This window comes from Elaeis guineensis, chromosome 2 (assembly GCF_000442705.2).
Source record: "Elaeis guineensis isolate ETL-2024a chromosome 2, EG11, whole genome shotgun sequence".
Lineage (NCBI taxonomy): Eukaryota > Viridiplantae > Streptophyta > Magnoliopsida > Arecales > Arecaceae > Elaeis > Elaeis guineensis.
In genome coordinates, this window is record NC_025994.2 from 109,550,931 (window position 1) to 109,567,215 (window position 16,285).

The 16,285-nt window shown below is 37.9% G+C and overlaps 3 protein-coding genes across 7 annotated transcripts; 1 reads left to right on the forward strand and 2 right to left on the reverse strand.

Moving 5' to 3' along the window:
* Nucleotides 1-184: 184 nt before the first annotated feature.
* Nucleotides 185-8,313, forward strand: LOC105048422 (putative glucose-6-phosphate 1-epimerase). 3 transcript variants are annotated; one of them, XM_010927723.4, is made up of 10 exons: nucleotides 185-376; nucleotides 490-603; nucleotides 1,305-1,418; nucleotides 2,065-2,116; nucleotides 4,277-4,414; nucleotides 6,878-6,976; nucleotides 7,085-7,182; nucleotides 7,620-7,727; nucleotides 7,832-7,913; nucleotides 7,997-8,313. In XM_010927723.4, the coding sequence occupies exons 1-10, from the start codon at nucleotides 297-299 to the stop codon at nucleotides 8,060-8,062; spliced, it is 951 nt and encodes a 316-aa protein (XP_010926025.1). In that variant the 5' UTR covers nucleotides 185-296; the 3' UTR covers nucleotides 8,063-8,313. The 3 variants fall into 3 exon arrangements, with proteins under 3 accessions (XP_010926025.1, XP_010926027.1, XP_073108750.1); XM_010927725.4 differs by having other exon boundaries at nucleotides 236-376; nucleotides 499-603; XM_073252649.1 differs by having other exon boundaries at nucleotides 237-376; nucleotides 453-603.
* On the reverse strand, nucleotides 8,118-10,600 carry LOC105049455 (pentatricopeptide repeat-containing protein At5g66520). The gene has a single exon (XM_010929104.4). The coding sequence runs from the start codon at nucleotides 10,564-10,566 to the stop codon at nucleotides 8,695-8,697; it is 1,872 nt and encodes a 623-aa protein (XP_010927406.1). The 5' UTR covers nucleotides 10,567-10,600; the 3' UTR covers nucleotides 8,118-8,694.
* A 956-nt stretch (nucleotides 10,601-11,556) lies between these two features.
* Nucleotides 11,557-15,521, reverse strand: LOC105048445 (bifunctional protein FolD 1, mitochondrial). Of its 3 annotated transcripts, none has more exons than XM_019851953.3 (5): nucleotides 15,156-15,521; nucleotides 13,264-13,535; nucleotides 12,806-13,042; nucleotides 12,572-12,739; nucleotides 11,557-12,052 (listed from the first exon to the last, which is right to left on the reverse strand). In XM_019851953.3, the coding sequence occupies exons 1-5, from the start codon at nucleotides 15,370-15,372 to the stop codon at nucleotides 11,882-11,884; spliced, it is 1,065 nt and encodes a 354-aa protein (XP_019707512.1). In that variant the 5' UTR covers nucleotides 15,373-15,521; the 3' UTR covers nucleotides 11,557-11,881. The 3 variants fall into 3 exon arrangements, with proteins under 3 accessions (XP_019707512.1, XP_073108753.1, XP_010926053.1); XM_073252652.1 differs by having other exon boundaries at nucleotides 12,806-12,944; nucleotides 13,244-13,583; XM_010927751.4 differs by having other exon boundaries at nucleotides 13,264-13,583; nucleotides 15,156-15,519.
* Nucleotides 15,522-16,285: the final 764 nt, after the last annotated feature.

Consider the following 16,285-nt stretch of genomic DNA (forward strand, 5'->3'; position numbering starts at 1 on the left):
TATATTTCCATTCTTTAATCAATATCCAGACATACTCTGACGATGATCCTGGATAGTTTTCTTCGTCCACTCTCGCCTCGGTCATACGAGGGGCATATCCCAGTATAAACCTCCCGACAAGTCGTGACTGTCGTATGCGATGTGGCTAAATGGCTATCCCAAGGACCTTTCACTGGGAACAGCAGTCGGACCAAGATTAATTGGAAACGCTAACGGGAATAAATTTAACCGGAATAGCCATATAAACGGAGTCCTGGCCCGTCGGCGCCCGAGACGTTCTTCAAACCAGGCGAGAAATGGCGACAAGCATTTCCATGCGCTCCTCTTCCTTTCTAGCCCTAATTCCGTCCAATCTCAATTACCGGCGCCATCGCAGGTGATCAAGCTAAATCGATTTCGAAAACCTTTTTTTTTTTTGTTTGTCTTGATCCTGAGTTCTGTTGAATTTTTAGTGGACTTGGATCTCTTTCTTTGATTCTTTTGGTCCAGATCTTTTAGAACCGCCATGGCGAGCTTGGATCAGAGAACATATTCTCCAGGTGTCCAGATTTCAGAAGGAAACGGCGGGCTTCCGAAGGTCTCTTTGAGCTCCCATTATGGCAGGTCAATCTAGTTCTTTGTCCTCTATTTTTTGTTCTTGATATTGTTCCGATGATGTCTTTATATCTTGGCATTACATTATTTACCGATTTGCCTCTTTTGTAGAACAAAGGGGTTACAGGATCTTGTAGAATTGTTCATGTGAAGATATATGGTGCTGTATGATCTTATTAGATACTGTTTTTTGAGTGCTGTGTGATCATAACATCCTGGTTTGACTTCGGAATCCCTTTAAGAAAAAGGAAATAGTTAGCACCAATATATTATGGATGGTTGGATAAAGGTAGTGTAAAGTAAAAAGGAGAATTGTGTTTAGATGTAATTTGGCAAAGTTTAGGTGTATTGAGTGTGTTTGAGGAGTTCTACAAGGTTCACCGTTAGAAATTAAGTGATGGATGATTTGTTGAGATGGTGGTCGAACAAATTGAGAGCCATATATGGCCATTGTGATGCAAAAAGACTTGTTTACAAGTGGAAGGGTCTCAAGGTTTTCCCCCCTTTTTTCATGGGGATGGAGGAGTGTCGTAGTTTCAGAAAAATCATGCTTATGATGATAATGACCTGTGGGATGAACTAGTGAGTGGAGGAGATGGATTTAGTTATATGAAAGTGAAACAATAGAAAATTTCACAATACTTTTGCACACCAGTGCCTTTTCCCTCTCCCCTATGCACTAGTCTTGATAGGCTGTTTTGTATATGCAGTGAGGCAGAGATTTATCTCCTTGGAGCCTGTGTCACATCTTGGAAGGTTTCAAATGGAAATGACCTCCTCTTTGTTCGTCCAGATGCAGTATTTGATGGGAAGAAACCTATCAGGTTACATATAACTTGTTCTTTTATTGTCGCTTCAGCATGCTTATTTCTTGTTCTTTTGTTGTAGCTTCAGCATGCTTATTTATTGTTCTTTTGTTGTATCTTCAGCATGCTTATCTATTGTTCTTTTGTTGCAGCTTCAGCATGCTTATTTCTTTTTTGTTTGACTATTTGTTTCCTCCTTACCTGATGTTTTTGCTTCTTACGATGTGCACTTAAGTTTCACTATTAGCCTTTCCATTCATAATGGGGGCAGTTCAGACACATTGTTGTAAACACCTGGAAGACACAAAATAGGTTTCAACTATTCTTTTTTTTTTTTCTTTTTCTTTTTCTTTAACTGAAATCACAATCACAAGCATCTAGCCATTTCTCAACTATTTGGCATCAGCTTTATGGTACCTCATTCGCCAAGTATTCCTATCTATGGCTGCCTCTGATATTATTCCAAGTTTCTTTGTATCCTTCTTCACAATCTCCATCCATGTTAATTTAGATCTTCCTCTTCTTTCTTACAACCTTCAACGTAAATATTCTCATGGTGCAGCAAACCACAGGCGGTCACAATTCCTTGACAAATCTATTTTATTTTATTTTGTTTGTACCTCCTTGAGTAAAGAATGATCTAATGATTTCTCTTTGGAACCAGTGGAGGAATCCCACATTGTTTCCCGCAATTTGGACCTGGTCCTATGCAGCAGGTATGGTTCAGATTTCTAAACTTGATTTTAGTTTTTCATAAACTGACTTAGAGCTGCATGTATTAAAAGGATTCTGTTTATTTTTTTCTCATTTCAATCATGTTAGTGACATATTGAAAATACATAATTGGCATGTGTAGAAGCATTGGAAAGTTTTGAAAAGAATGGTTATGTCAGGAATTCAAAAATGTTATTTGGGGTTAGGTTCTATAGTTTTTATGATTTGCAGCATACTTTGTAATTCCCCAGTGTTAGGTTCTAAAATATCTACCAAATTTTTATGTGATTCAGTCATATACAATCTCTGATATTTTTTAAAATTTTCAGAATGGAAGCCGCAATTTTCAAGTTCATTTTTCTGATGGAAATTTGCTTTTCATGGCTAAACAATTCTAAAGTCAGATGCAAATGTTTAGCTTTAACAGAGAGATGATATAACATGGTGAACAATCATATGAAGGGGGAGGATGCTGCAGAAATTGATCTCCTACTTTACCACTTTCTTGGGGGAGTTGAGAAAAACATCCTTAGTAACTGGCTGGCCCCTTTTATTACATCATGGTGCTATGTTGCTTTTATAATGATATGAAACACCCATATATGCATTAATTAACATAAAAAAAAAAAAAAGCCCAAGAAATGTAGTGAAATTTTCAAACTTTACGGGTAATTTGTGCTTAACAAGCTTTGAATGCATCATGAAATGAATGTTTAGTTATGTTCGTAACTAACGTTGAAGATGTATCATTAAAGAACTAGATGATCTGTTGTCTATATTTGTGGCTTGAGCTGTCTATTCTAGCTGTCTTCATTTGTCAAAACAACTAATCATATCACATTGATAGAGTCTTCCTAGGTGACCTGTGACTTGTCAGCAAATATTTCCGATTTAACGATGCCTACAAGGTTACCCATAACCAGGCCCTGGCCTTGCTCTTCATCCCTATAGTACGGTTTCATAAACGAAATATTTTACATATGCCTGGAATACCAGTTTAGCTATAGGACCAAATGCTGATATACCTATTTTGTACAAACAAAGCAATTGGTAACAATCTGTGCTTATTAACCTCTGTTGTTGCGTTTGAGATGCGCATAATGAGGACAATGGTACCCTAAACCAGCCAACAGCGCCTAAATAGACTCTTAGCCATGGAACAACAAAAACATAACTATAACCAAGAAGCCTAATCTGGACAATTTGACTAGATCTTACTAATCCTTAATCTCAATCATTTCTGTAAAAGGTTACAACTATATGCTTCAAGGATTTGTCTTACACCTATCTAGGACTCAAAGGGGCTCTCCAAGTCTTTCATGCCCTTCTACTACCAAGAAAAATAACCACAGTACTATACTTTTTTTACTCTTTCTTCTTCTTCATTCTGTGTCTTTCTTTTAGGAAAATGTGAAAACTGTATCATAAAAAAAGAAGTTTATGTAGCTGTTTCTCCCATCTACTCTACAATTCTGTATGTACTATTCACCATGAGTTGGAGACAAGAGAGGCATCAAGTGCATGAGTATGTGTTGTTGATGCACATGCAATCATGTGCTTGTAGTGATGACTCTTAATAGAACATATTATGTATTCCATTATTATCTTTTGTCTTGATAACAACAACACTTTTTTTCTATGTACATGTTCATGGTTTTATCAGTTTTTTTCATGAAGTCGGTTTCTCTTAGGCTGGAAGGTAAAGTTGAGTAAATTAGCCCCAGTTAAATCAAGGATAGATTATTTTTCCACACTAAACCAAGAATTATGAAAGCCTCTTCTAGCATCAGCATCTCCCATCATCATCCTCCAATACTAAGCTACATGTTTACAGTTTGACACTTTGACTATGGTCTGGTTGTTGACTTCTTACTGATCATGCCATCATCTGGGTTGTCCTCACATTGTTAGATGATTTATTTTTTCGGTAAACAAAAGCTAAGTTGTCCTTCTATGGCTGATTCTAGTAATAAATGGAAGCTCAATGAACGAGGGTCTTGAGTTCAGGTTATCAAATGCTGGTTCACTCCTGACATTTTGACTTATATGATAGTTTAAATGGGTGATTGTTAAAACATATCTTTAGAGCTCTAAACAGATCAACTTTAGATCTGTGTTGTTTCCTCATCAGTTGATTAGAAGTTTATCCTCTTGTTTGACAGCATGGATTTGCAAGGAATATGAGTTGGTCTATTGCTGACTCAGACAATGTTGAAGGGGATCCAATTGTAACTTTGGAACTCAAGGACGATCTCTACAGTCGCTCAATGTGGGATTTCAGCTTTCAGGCTTTGTACAAGGTTAAATTAATCTCATGCTTCAATTTGCCATTCACTGCTCTTTTATACAAAGTAATGGTCTTTATATCCTATCACTCTTAAATACAGAAATCTATCTTTAATTATATAATTCTCTCGGCTAAAGATATTTATGATTTTATACTACAACTCTTTTTTTTTTTCAAAATACAAAATTCCTATTATATTTTTTTTGTCAATAATTATGCCAACACATTATCACATAGGTGATGGAGCCACTATAGGCGTGTTTTCGCTAGCAATCCAAATATTGAGAGGTGATAGCACCAAGATCAGGACATGGCATATAAATGGACTGATGCATCTATACATGCATCTTTCTATGTAAACTAGTGCAAAACAAGTAGCTTTGTAAGTTGCCTCCTTGCTTGTGTGCATTATATGTGACAAACTTAGTATCATATATGCATATTTCTTATACACGTTCACTTATTCAATATATGCATGTGCAGGATAAAAGGAAAGGTGGGGACTGTATTTTCAAAAGGTGTTTGGTGAGAGCTCTGGCAGGGAAATAAAGAACCATTATGGGCTTAGTGAAAATCCAGTATCTAGTATCGATGCAGAAAGGTGGACGCTAGGACCAAATTGAATATCAATAAAGTAACTAGAATAATGTTTTAGCTAGCTTAGTTGCTGAGATTATAAAGGTAAGTTTCATATGATGGACAACATGGTCAATGAGGGAACACAAGGACACGATGTATTTGGAATTTAAGAACATTAAACAAAATGTGTGGTGAGAACTCTGGCAGGGAAATAAAGAACCATTATGGGGTTACTGAAAATCCAGTATCTAGTTTCGATGCAGAAAGGTGGACACTAGGACCAAATTGAATATCAATAAAGTAACTAGAATAATTTGTTAGTTTGCTTAGTTGTTGAGATTTTAAAGGTAAGTTTCATATGACGGACAGCACAGTCAATGAGGGAACACAAGGACACGATGTATTTGGAATTCAAGAACATTAAAAAAAATATGTGGTGAAAATAGTAAGTATGAATATGAGACAAAGCTCGGCTCAGCATTAATGGTGGTTAAGATCATGGTGAATTGATTTAGATGTTATAAATGTACACTGACTAGTGGGGGTAAGGAGCGGCTTGGATTTGTTAGAAATGATTGGAAATTGCAGATGGGACCTTGAGCCTTTATGGAGGTTATGAGAAAAGATTTGAATTTTTAAATATGAGATAAAATTGAGGGCAAATCTTCATAACTTATCCTCGGGTGTGCAATCCTCCGCAAGCATTAGGAGATTTCTAGTTTTATAATATATCAATTCTATAGCAAGGTATCATTGTTTTAAACACTATAAATCAGCAATATTTGATGGACTACTGGCCAATGATCAACAATATTGGAACAATGGAAATCAAGGGAAATTTGGAACTACAATGTAGCTAGGTTGAGTTGCTGATAGTGGTGGATTGTTGGAATCTGAGTTGAATTATTGGTTAGAAGCATGGTTCACCATACCGGTGAATACTGCATTGTATCATGTACTGGTACTAAACCAATTCTCGAGACGAGGGGCATGCTAAGACTCGGTATGCCAAATCGACCGTTGTACTGGAGATGTCGACACTATGCCAGCATATTGCTAGTACAAGGTCCAATGTCGAGATTGTGAACCTTGGCTAGGAGTATGTCTTATTACTGTCCATATGAAGTAGCTATTAAATTTTCTTTGATTTCTGAGGTATTTCATTAATCAATTTCCTAGCAGTTTATAGTTTGTAGTAGGATGATGCTAATTCATTATTCAGGGCTTCACACTGATCATCATGACACTCCATTTTTCGAGTGCCAATACATGTTTTTGCCATATCTGGTAACCAAAATTTGGAAAATATAAGATAAAGCACTATTAGCTTTGAATGGGTGTTGATAGCTTTAAATTAGTTATCTTGAGTTGACATGTTAGCCTTATAAAATTTGTTTCCCATTTCCTAATGGCTTAAGCTTTCTAGGTCAAGTACTGAAGTGGCAAGTAAGCATAATATAAGAGATAAGGTTTCTTGAGGTTGTGGGTTCAAATCCCCTCCAAGTTAGTTATTTATTTAATTTTTTGGGTTTAAGAAATTATAACTTCTTGCAATCTGCCTATTGCTCCATATGTATGTCGTTTTTTAAGAGGATGATCATTGGAATAGTAGGCAACCTTCTTCCAGATATTGTTGTAGTCCATGTTGATAAGGGAACTTGAATATAGGTTCTCGAGTGAACATACTAATTAGATTTGCCCTGGTTACGTGATAATTTTCCTTGGCTTCATATAATGTTTAATTTGCTACTTTAACTTCTAAATAGTAAGAAATGTATCCTATGTGATTTTTTCACTTTGCAGGTTGTATTTGGAGTTCACCTTTCCTTTATCATATTACTTTCCGATGCTATCAGTGATCTCTTATTATTCACAATATCCAAAAATTGTTATGTAGGTCACACTACATTCTAAGAGCCTCTCAACAGTCTTAACTATCACCAATACAGATAAGAAGCCCTTTTCTTTCAGCACCGCGTTGCATACTTACTTCCGTGTAAGAACAAACTACCTTCAATTAATGTCAACTTGTGCATTTGTTAGTTATTGACTCAAAAGTTCTAATAATTCAGTCAATTCATAATAAGCACTTCTACTCATGCAGGCTTCTGTAACAGGAGCATCGGTGAAAGGTCTAAAAGGCTGCAAGACGCTGAACAAAGATCCAGACCCTTCTAATCCTTTGGAGGGTAAGGAGGAGAGGTATGTACGAGTTCCTTCCTATGTTATGTCCCCAATACTAGCTGAAATCAAGAATTTAAATATAACAAAGTTAGCATGACTTATGTCATATAAGCATCCTCTTTTTATTAGAACTGCTGGCCTCCAGGCTTCCTTATTTGTCAAGCTAAAAAGGAGAATTGCAAGCAAATTTGTGTTGCTGCTTGTTTACTTGTTGCATCTGTATATGTCCATATACATTCATGTTGAATCTATGGACTTGTTGTATGTATTATATGCATGTGATTGTTGTCTGTGTACGAATAAATGTATAAAGGAATGTGTTTGTTTTTGTGTATGCACGTATATGGGTAACTTTTGATGATAATGTGCATTTATATGTGGAAGAGTAAAGGCATGGAGGATAGTTGCTGGCTTTTCAGTTCTAACCCTTTTTTTTTTTTTTCGTTGCAATTTAGAGAAGTGATCACTTTTCCTGGATTTGTTGATTGCATCTACCTTGACGCACCTAGAGAGCTTCAACTTGACAATGGGTTGGGTGATGTGATTACCATCCGAAACACAAAGTATGCAAATAGCTTTCTCCCTTAGATGTCATTTAGTTTGTCATCCTTTTGGACTACATCTAAGCTTGCTAATTATTGTTTCGTAACCCTTACTGCCTGTGCAGCTGGTCAGATGCTGTTCTGTGGAATCCACACTTGAAGATGGAATCCTGCTACAGAGATTTTGTATGTGTTGAAAATGCAAAGGTGCTGACATCATATTTTCCTATAAATGCAAATTGCCCTATGGAATTGTCTGGCAATCTAACCTTGGTTGTTCCTCATGTCAGATAGGAAAAGTCCAACTAGAACCTGAGCAATCATGGGTTGCAGAGCAGCAACTCGCCATTAGCTGATGGCAGGCTTCAGTTTTCGAATTTGTAAAGCAACCAAGTGCGAAAAGGTTTAAGATTTTCTAAAGAACTGAAAAAAAACCAGTAAGGAGATCTTTGTTTCCTTTGAGCTCTCCAGATGATGTAATTCTTATTTCCCCCTTTTTTCCTTCAACCATTGGCTGTTGCACACAGAAAAATTTAATGCAAATATCCAACAGCTGTTTAGTATTGAAGAGATATCAAGGAAACATGAAAGTTCGATGTTTTATCTACTTAGGAGCTAATGATCGGTGCAAACTGAATTTCCTGATCTTGCTGCTGCTTCTAATTGTACCCGTTTTCCTTTTAGTACTGCCTGTGTTCTCCTGCCATATGTGAGCTCATTGGAGCTATTCGCCTTTTCTTGTATGATATGTGATAGGAGTACCTATGCTGCATCATTCTTGCAGTAGTATCTTTAAGATATATTGAGGATCCATTGGTATTAGGGGACACAAAGCACACCCAATGGAACATCTCTGTCACAATCGTGAAGAGGAAACAAGGACGGTGATCTCTCTCTTTGGACCTTTACCATCATCACGGTAACCTCCACAAGTGATACCATTTTTGGCAACACTTTTTTCATTTAGAAAATCCACCTGCTTCAATTTTCACCAACAGTCCCTGCAAGAACATTGCCCATTTATAAAAACATGAAACCGATTCCTGTCGCGCATGATTATTTTACGACTGTAAACTTTGCTGATGAGCTTGGTTACGATGTGGCAGTCCGAGCACACCCTGAGATTCTTGACAATTCGAATTGTTGCTCCTGGTTTGGTTCTGATGAATCCAAATGCGATCGCCAGCTTCTCACTGTGGCAATGTATCGCTGTTTCTTTCTCCTCTTCCTCCAAATCCAACAGCAGGTTTTCGGTCGAGGGTGCATATCCTTCTTTCTTCAATCTTCTCAAAATATTGTTCCACTCGAGATAAATTTCTCCCGTCTGTGGGTGTGACCTGTCTCCTGCAACGAATTCATGAACACATCCACCCAGGCTGATGGAACTGCATCCCGGAAGCTTTGCAACTCCCTTTTCTTTCATCAGATTTCTCACGACCACTGCTTCATCCCAGAAGCCCTCTGCTGCAAGAATGCCGGCCAACTGCACATACCGCCCACTTTGTTTCGGTTCCAAATCTATCAAGATCTTGCCTACGCGCCTTCCCAGCTCAAAGTTTAAGTGAACTCGACAGGCATTGAGCAGTGCTCCCCAAACTGCAGCATTTGGCTTTACAGGCATTTTTCTAATCATCTCTTCTGCTTCCTTCAACAGCCCGGCTCGGCCTAAAAGATCAACCATACAGCCATAGTGCTCGACTGATGGGCTCATATCGTAGTCTTTTTCTATTCTCTCAAAAATTGATTTCCCTTCCTCAACCATTCCTGCATAACTGCATGCTGTCAGGACTCCTGTGAAAGTAATATTATTCGGCTTAATTCCTGTTCTCTCCATGTCAGTGAACAGATCAAGAGCTTCTCTTCCTCGCCCATGCACCGCAAAACCGGTGATCATTGCAGTGCACATGCACACATTCTTCTCTTTGGTAGTCTTGAACACAGCTAGAGCTTCATCAAGTTCGCCACACTTGGCATACATGTCCACAAGAACACACCGCAGTACTAGATCTAATCGAATTTGTTTCTTCTTTATGTAGGTGTGGATCCATCTCCCTTCATCCAGAGCACCAACATGAGCACATGCTGTGAGTACACTGGCAAGGGCAATTGTATCTGGTTCTATATCCATCACCTGCATTTTTCGAAAAAGTTCCAAGGCTTCCTTAAAGAGGCAGTTCTCGACGTATCCGGTGATCATCGATGTCCACGAGATGATGTTCTTATTCTCCATCTGATCAAATAATTCACGTGCCATCTCAATTTTGCCACCTTTTGCATATCCATCGATCATCGAGTTCCAGGAGACAATGTCTCTGCATGGGATCGAATCAAACAGTTGGCTGGCTGAAAGAATGCCGCCAGATTTAGCATAGACGTGGAGAAGAGAATTGGTGGTGCAAACCTCCAGAGCATAGCCGGTCTTAATTATATGACAGTGGATCTGTTGGGTTTCCTCTGTGGCTGATGGTAGATTAGCACAGGCCTTGAGCAAGAAAGGAAAGGTGTAGGAATTGTGTGGAACTGCATTATATAGCATTTGGCAGTAAAGGAGAATAGCTTCTTCTGGATTGTTGCCGCTGGACAGCGCTCTGATCATAGTGTTCCACATGAATGTGTTAGGATTCTGAATTCTTTCAAAAACCATCAGAGCGTAGGTCATGCTGCCTGCATTGGAGTCTGCACATAGGGCAGCCAATAGTCTGCTAGCTGGAATGGCATCTAGAATGAGGCCAGTTTTGATCATTCGGGCATGAACTTGCTTTAGTTCTTCCACATCTGAACATTTATGCAGCAAAGGGATGCATTCTGCCTCTGGCTTCAAGGGGATATGGCTTGTATGGGAGAGCAGCAGAGGTGACATTGGCTTTTTTTTTTTTTTTAATAAGACGTTAACAATGGCTTCTGCCAAAAGGAATGCAGCAGATTTTTAAAATGGAATACAAAATTTTAAGGTATATAGCCCATTCGTAGTATATTCGGAAAGGTGTAGTTAGATATTTTTTTTTCATTGTGAGATGAGCAACTCTGTGGAATGTTTGGATAAGGTGGTTTTGCTCTCAATTTGAGAGGCCACCCTTGTAGTCCATCCGGTTACTGAATGGTCCCACCATACTTCTGCAGCGCTCTGATATTTTTTGATAGAGCTTTGCTGGAGGCAGTGACCTTTGAGCCATCCGCTGAATCAGACACTTTCAAACCGGCCTCAAGTGGGGCCTTTTTTTTTTTTTTTTTTTCTTTGGTAGAAATCAAGTGGGGGCTTCTGGGGTGATTTTTTGGACTAGTGGTGGTTGGTGTCAGGTATTCATTATCGAATTGTAAACAACAAAGACGATTTCGGGTTTCGTACATAGAAACTTTTCTTGTTTTTACCAACTACTAAAGGAAAAAAGAAAAAAGAAAAAAAAAAAAAGGGGAAAATGCATTGGAGTTGATCGTCTTTCTCAATTTACTATCCTAGATTGAAGCTTCTCTCAGCCTGAGGAAGAAGACATTATTCTTATGCCATATATTGTAAACTTCATCATACAACATATTATCCGATTCAGGTTTCCTTGTTTCCTTTTATCATTTCAGAGATTAAGTTCTGCTTCTAAAAGGCCTCGATCAACCAGGAAGACAGTGGTCATGTTGGACACCATTTTACTTGGGTAATATACAGCAAGGCGACCAAAGATAATGAGTTACAGGAATTTGAAATTAGCCACCTCTGCTAAATCTTGATAACCTATTAACTCCAGAAAAATAGCATAAAAATACAGAAAAAAGGAGATTAAAACTTCCAAGTGAATCCTTTGGTAAATCCTGAGCTACACTGCCTCATCGATCAACTTTTTTTTAGCTTGTGACCCCATTAACAAGTGACCCACTAGGCCACTACCATTCTAATTTTTTTTTTTCCAGAAATCCCCAGATTTTTCAGCAGATGGTGGATTCTCAGGCATTCTGAAAATTGCCACCAATAAAGCAATGTATAATACTTTGATAACGGTGTACAGATCTGGTAATTGACACAGCTTCATGAACTAAAAATGAAATAAGATTGAAGGGTAATCCACCCCTTGGTGCAAAGCAAAAATTAAAATAAGGAAAAAGAAAACAAAATTTTACAATGGAAGCTGTAGTGATAACAGGAATGACAAATCATGAGATAATGAGACAATGTTCCCAAAACTCCACTAGCTTAATCCATATGCTCGTTTGGCTGAATCAAGCGTATTGGAAAGAAGCACGGCAATCGTCACAGGTCCAACTCCACCAGGAACTGGGGTAATAGCTGAGACCACCTGCAATGCTTCTTCATAGCAAACGTCTCCTGAGAGGTAGTAACCATGCTCACTGCTAGGGTCCTGATGTTCATAGTACAAGAGGACATGGTATCAAACTAGATGTCATAAATGATACTAACTTGTTCGATAAAAAAAATCTTTTTTATGGCACTTATAACTATTTGGTAAGTTTTTAATATATGGAACTCCCAGTCTAGATAATTGGATTTTTGCTGTTAGTAATAATTCAAAGGGAAAAGGACTTTGCGATCAGGACCAACAGCCAAAACTATTTCCAAGAAACAATGTGAAGAAGCAAGTATTGGGATGGCAAAGAGCAGCAACGAACACATGAGCTGTTTTGAAATTATGAAGGATTTGTCAGTGCAAAGAAAAGGTATCAGTCTCAACATGGTGTACCATCGTGAAATCATAGAATGTAGGAAGGAAACCACTACTTGCTCAGTTAATTATGAAGGCCAGAAGCACTGCACTATATTTATAAGTTATATTATTCCAAGTATCTATAACATTATAAGCTTTGCAGTTATAAGATCAGTTGCTAAAATTACAACCAAGTAGCCAGAGAATAATTTTTACCTCAATAGGATTTGTTCCAACATCAATTACAATTGTGCCTTTCTTTAGCCAACTTCCACGTACCAGGTTGGCCACCCCTGCAGCTGAGATCACAATATCGGCTCCACGAGTGATATCTTCTGGGTTTTTTGTGAAGGCATGAATAATGCTTACCGTAGCATGGTGCCTCTGCCAATTGAGCCAGATTAGATGTATGAACTGGAATTATGGATGCTATAAGCTTTGCATTTTTACCTGCAATAGCAAGGAAAGGGGCAACCCAACCACCTTGCTTCGCCCAATCACAGCCACATTTTTCCCCTTGAGGTCAACACCAGATCGGAGCAACAATTCAATACAAGCCTTTGCAGCACAGGGGATGAAAAGAGGTTCTCTGTCTCTCAAAGCAAGATTTCCCATATTCAGTGGATGGAAGCCATCAACATCTTTTTCTAAACTTACAGCATTCAAAAGTTTCTCCTCATTCATATGCTGCTTTCAGAACAGGAGAAATGTCATCTAATTGAACAAATGAACTATTGCAACGAATTGAATTTCAAAAGTTCAGCTAAGCATAGATGCCAAAATAAAGTAATTTCTTGAGTCATCATAAGATGTATGGAGAACACAAATAATCTTTGGATAAAACAGTGACATAAGAGAAAATCAAACTCTGGGATCCTGAAACCTTACAGTATAGTTAAAGAAATTACTTGTGGTAAAGGTAGTTGCACTAGGATACCATGAATAGATGGATCTTCGTTAAAGCTCGACACTGTATTCACTACTTCATCCTCTGGGCAATCATCAGGCAATTCTGCCGTCAGAGATCTGATACCAACTTCTTGACAAGCCTTTATTTTATGACGCACATAAGTTTGGGAGTCCCTTCTCTGACCCACCAAAACCACAGCCAGTCCAGGAACTTTACTAATTGATTCCTTCATTTGGTATACTTCTTTAACAATTCCAGATCTTATTTCATCTGCAATAGATTTTCCATCGATAATTGTTGGGATCAACTCGAAATCCACTGTAGAAGTATTAGTTCGCATAAGCATTAGAAAAGACAAGCTAAAAAGGATCCATAAGAGAAAGAAAAAATTGAGGAATTGATGGCAGGGAATTAATTGGTTTAACATGACCAAGCATGGTTTTGGAAGACATGCACACTAGTTCAGCAACAAATGGGTTAGGAAACCAAAAGCAACAAAGCAAATTTAGGACCCAGTTCATCTATGAAAAGCATATATGATGCCCCATTAGCATATAGTCAACTAAAAGGGGTTGGAATTGAAAACAAAATCAGATCCAGCACAAAAAACCAACATCCTTTGCAGATTAATGAAATGCATACTGGTTACATATTATTCTTGCCAACTGAAGCATACATAAGATATCATGTATGTCTCTGACCTGACATTATATAAACCTTCGTCAGGTCAGCCTACGAAATTATAAATCCTTTCTTTGCTATAAAACATAAGGGGAGAAAAAAATCAACAGCCGCTTCTATGATACAGATTTGAGAAAATCAAAGTTTACATTAAGCATTTCATCATTTGTCAGGACAGATGGTCCATTAAGAAATAGATTTTACTGTCCATTCGATATATGATGCATGTCCAATTCTTGATATGTCATATGTGAAACATTTTATGACTTGAATAATCTTGTAAACCTTATAAATGATGTTAGATAACAACTTTGCTCTCATTTTATTTTTGTGATGATAATCCATATCTATTTACAAAAAAAATTGTCGGGACAATTTGGCTGACCAAGAAGCTGAGATAAGGAAAGGTGACTCATGCACATGATCTGATGTACACCACACCATTTGAGAAATCCCCCTCAAAGTATTACTGGTTGAAGTGGTTATATTCTTGACCTTTACAGGCCTCACCTGATCTAGAATACTCCAACAGGCATTAAGAGATATTCTAATAGAACTATAGTAGTATTGCAACTCCCTTAGCATTTCTATTAAAATGTAGCAGACATGCTAAAAAGAATGAAAAATCCTGCAACCGATACAGACAACAATGTTGAAACAGCACATGGACAGTTCTTTAGAGGGAAATTTTCCTACAACATTTTCCCAGTGATTCATAGACTAACACTCCCAGACGAATAGAGAGTGATGATTTCTAAATAAAACAGCAATCTTAGGAATCGTAGCTTGAACGAAAGCCCCTTCAATCAAAAAAAGGTCATGCATAACTACATCATGCTCTTAAAGTGATCTACATATGTGTCATGTAGCCCTCATCCTTTGTGCTTGCTCATATATAACTTATATGCAAATTCTTCCAATTGAGAACACAAATGGTTGCTAGAGGAAAGTTTCTTTTAACATTAGTTACTTTTTTTTGAAAATATTTAACATTAGTTACTTAAAAACGAGAAGATGGTCATGCCATGGATATAATCTGGCCAAAATGTTTATCATCAAGGACAATCACATACAACCAACTGGATATTAGAACATGAAGTCTAAGTACAATTGAACAAAAAATTTTCCCTGATACATGACCAAAACATGTTTGAGTTTATGCCGTAACCAATCACCACAAGGCTTGAAACCCAGAAAAGGTGCCATTACCTGGGGTTTGAGACGGTGGAGGGCAAGGAGGGGTGGATCTGGGAGGGCTCCAAATGTCAGGGAGGTCTGGTCCCAGGATATAGCTGCTCTTCTTCTCCTTCTTTGTTGGGCTATCGTGGTGGTGGTGGGAGAAGCGGGAGCCGAGAGACTTCAGCGCTAATGAAGGCCGTGGCGTCGCGGCCAGCTCCCTGTTTATCCTGGATACCAGTGCTCTCATTGCTATCCCCGCACCCCCGAAGCTCGCTATCTAACACACAGCGGGATGGAACAGGGATTGGAGATTTTATGCCTCCTTTTGGACTTCCAGACGTTGGAGAGTGGCGCATTACCGGCACCAGAAACGGTCTCACCCTCGTCGGTCAACGTGGCATACTAGCCTGAGACAAACGGGGGTGTTTGATTCGCACCTAAAATTAGAATGAAAATAAAAATTAAAATAATTTAAAATTAAAATTAAAATTAAAATAATTAAATTTTTTAAAATATTTAATTCGTGATCAGAATTAAAATTGAAATAGAAAATTGAATTCATAAAAAAGAATAAAAATTGAGTTCTATATAGATTGAGCCATTCCCATTCTATCCCGAAATCGAGATCGGAATGAAATTTCTTCCAACTAAATGGTTGGAATGAGAGTTACTCATTTCGATTCCGATTTTGATTCCGGATTTTCACTTCTCCCAACCAAACATCCCCTAATTTGTGGCTATCACGTGTCTAGAAACTTTGATTTCATGACGGTATAATCTTGTTTAACCACCCAACATTAAATGGTACCAACTATTATCACTTATGACATATTTAGTTGGAAAGAGTTGAAGTCTGAAATGGAAATAAAAATATGTAGCTCTCATTTTAGCTGTTTAGGTAGGGGAAGTTCTATTTCCTTTTTATTCTAGAGGGAATGATAATACTCCAATCCCTTAAATCCCAACCCCACTCTCCTCCAGTATTCAAATTGCATTCTAATTTTGAATCCGATAACAAATCAAAGGTATATTTGGTTTGTAACTGAAATTAAAATCAGAATGAATTGAAATGAAAATCGAAATAGCCAAATCTTCCAATATATTTGGTTTGTGACTAGAATCAGAACGGGATTTAAATATTAGCATTTCACTTGTAATCA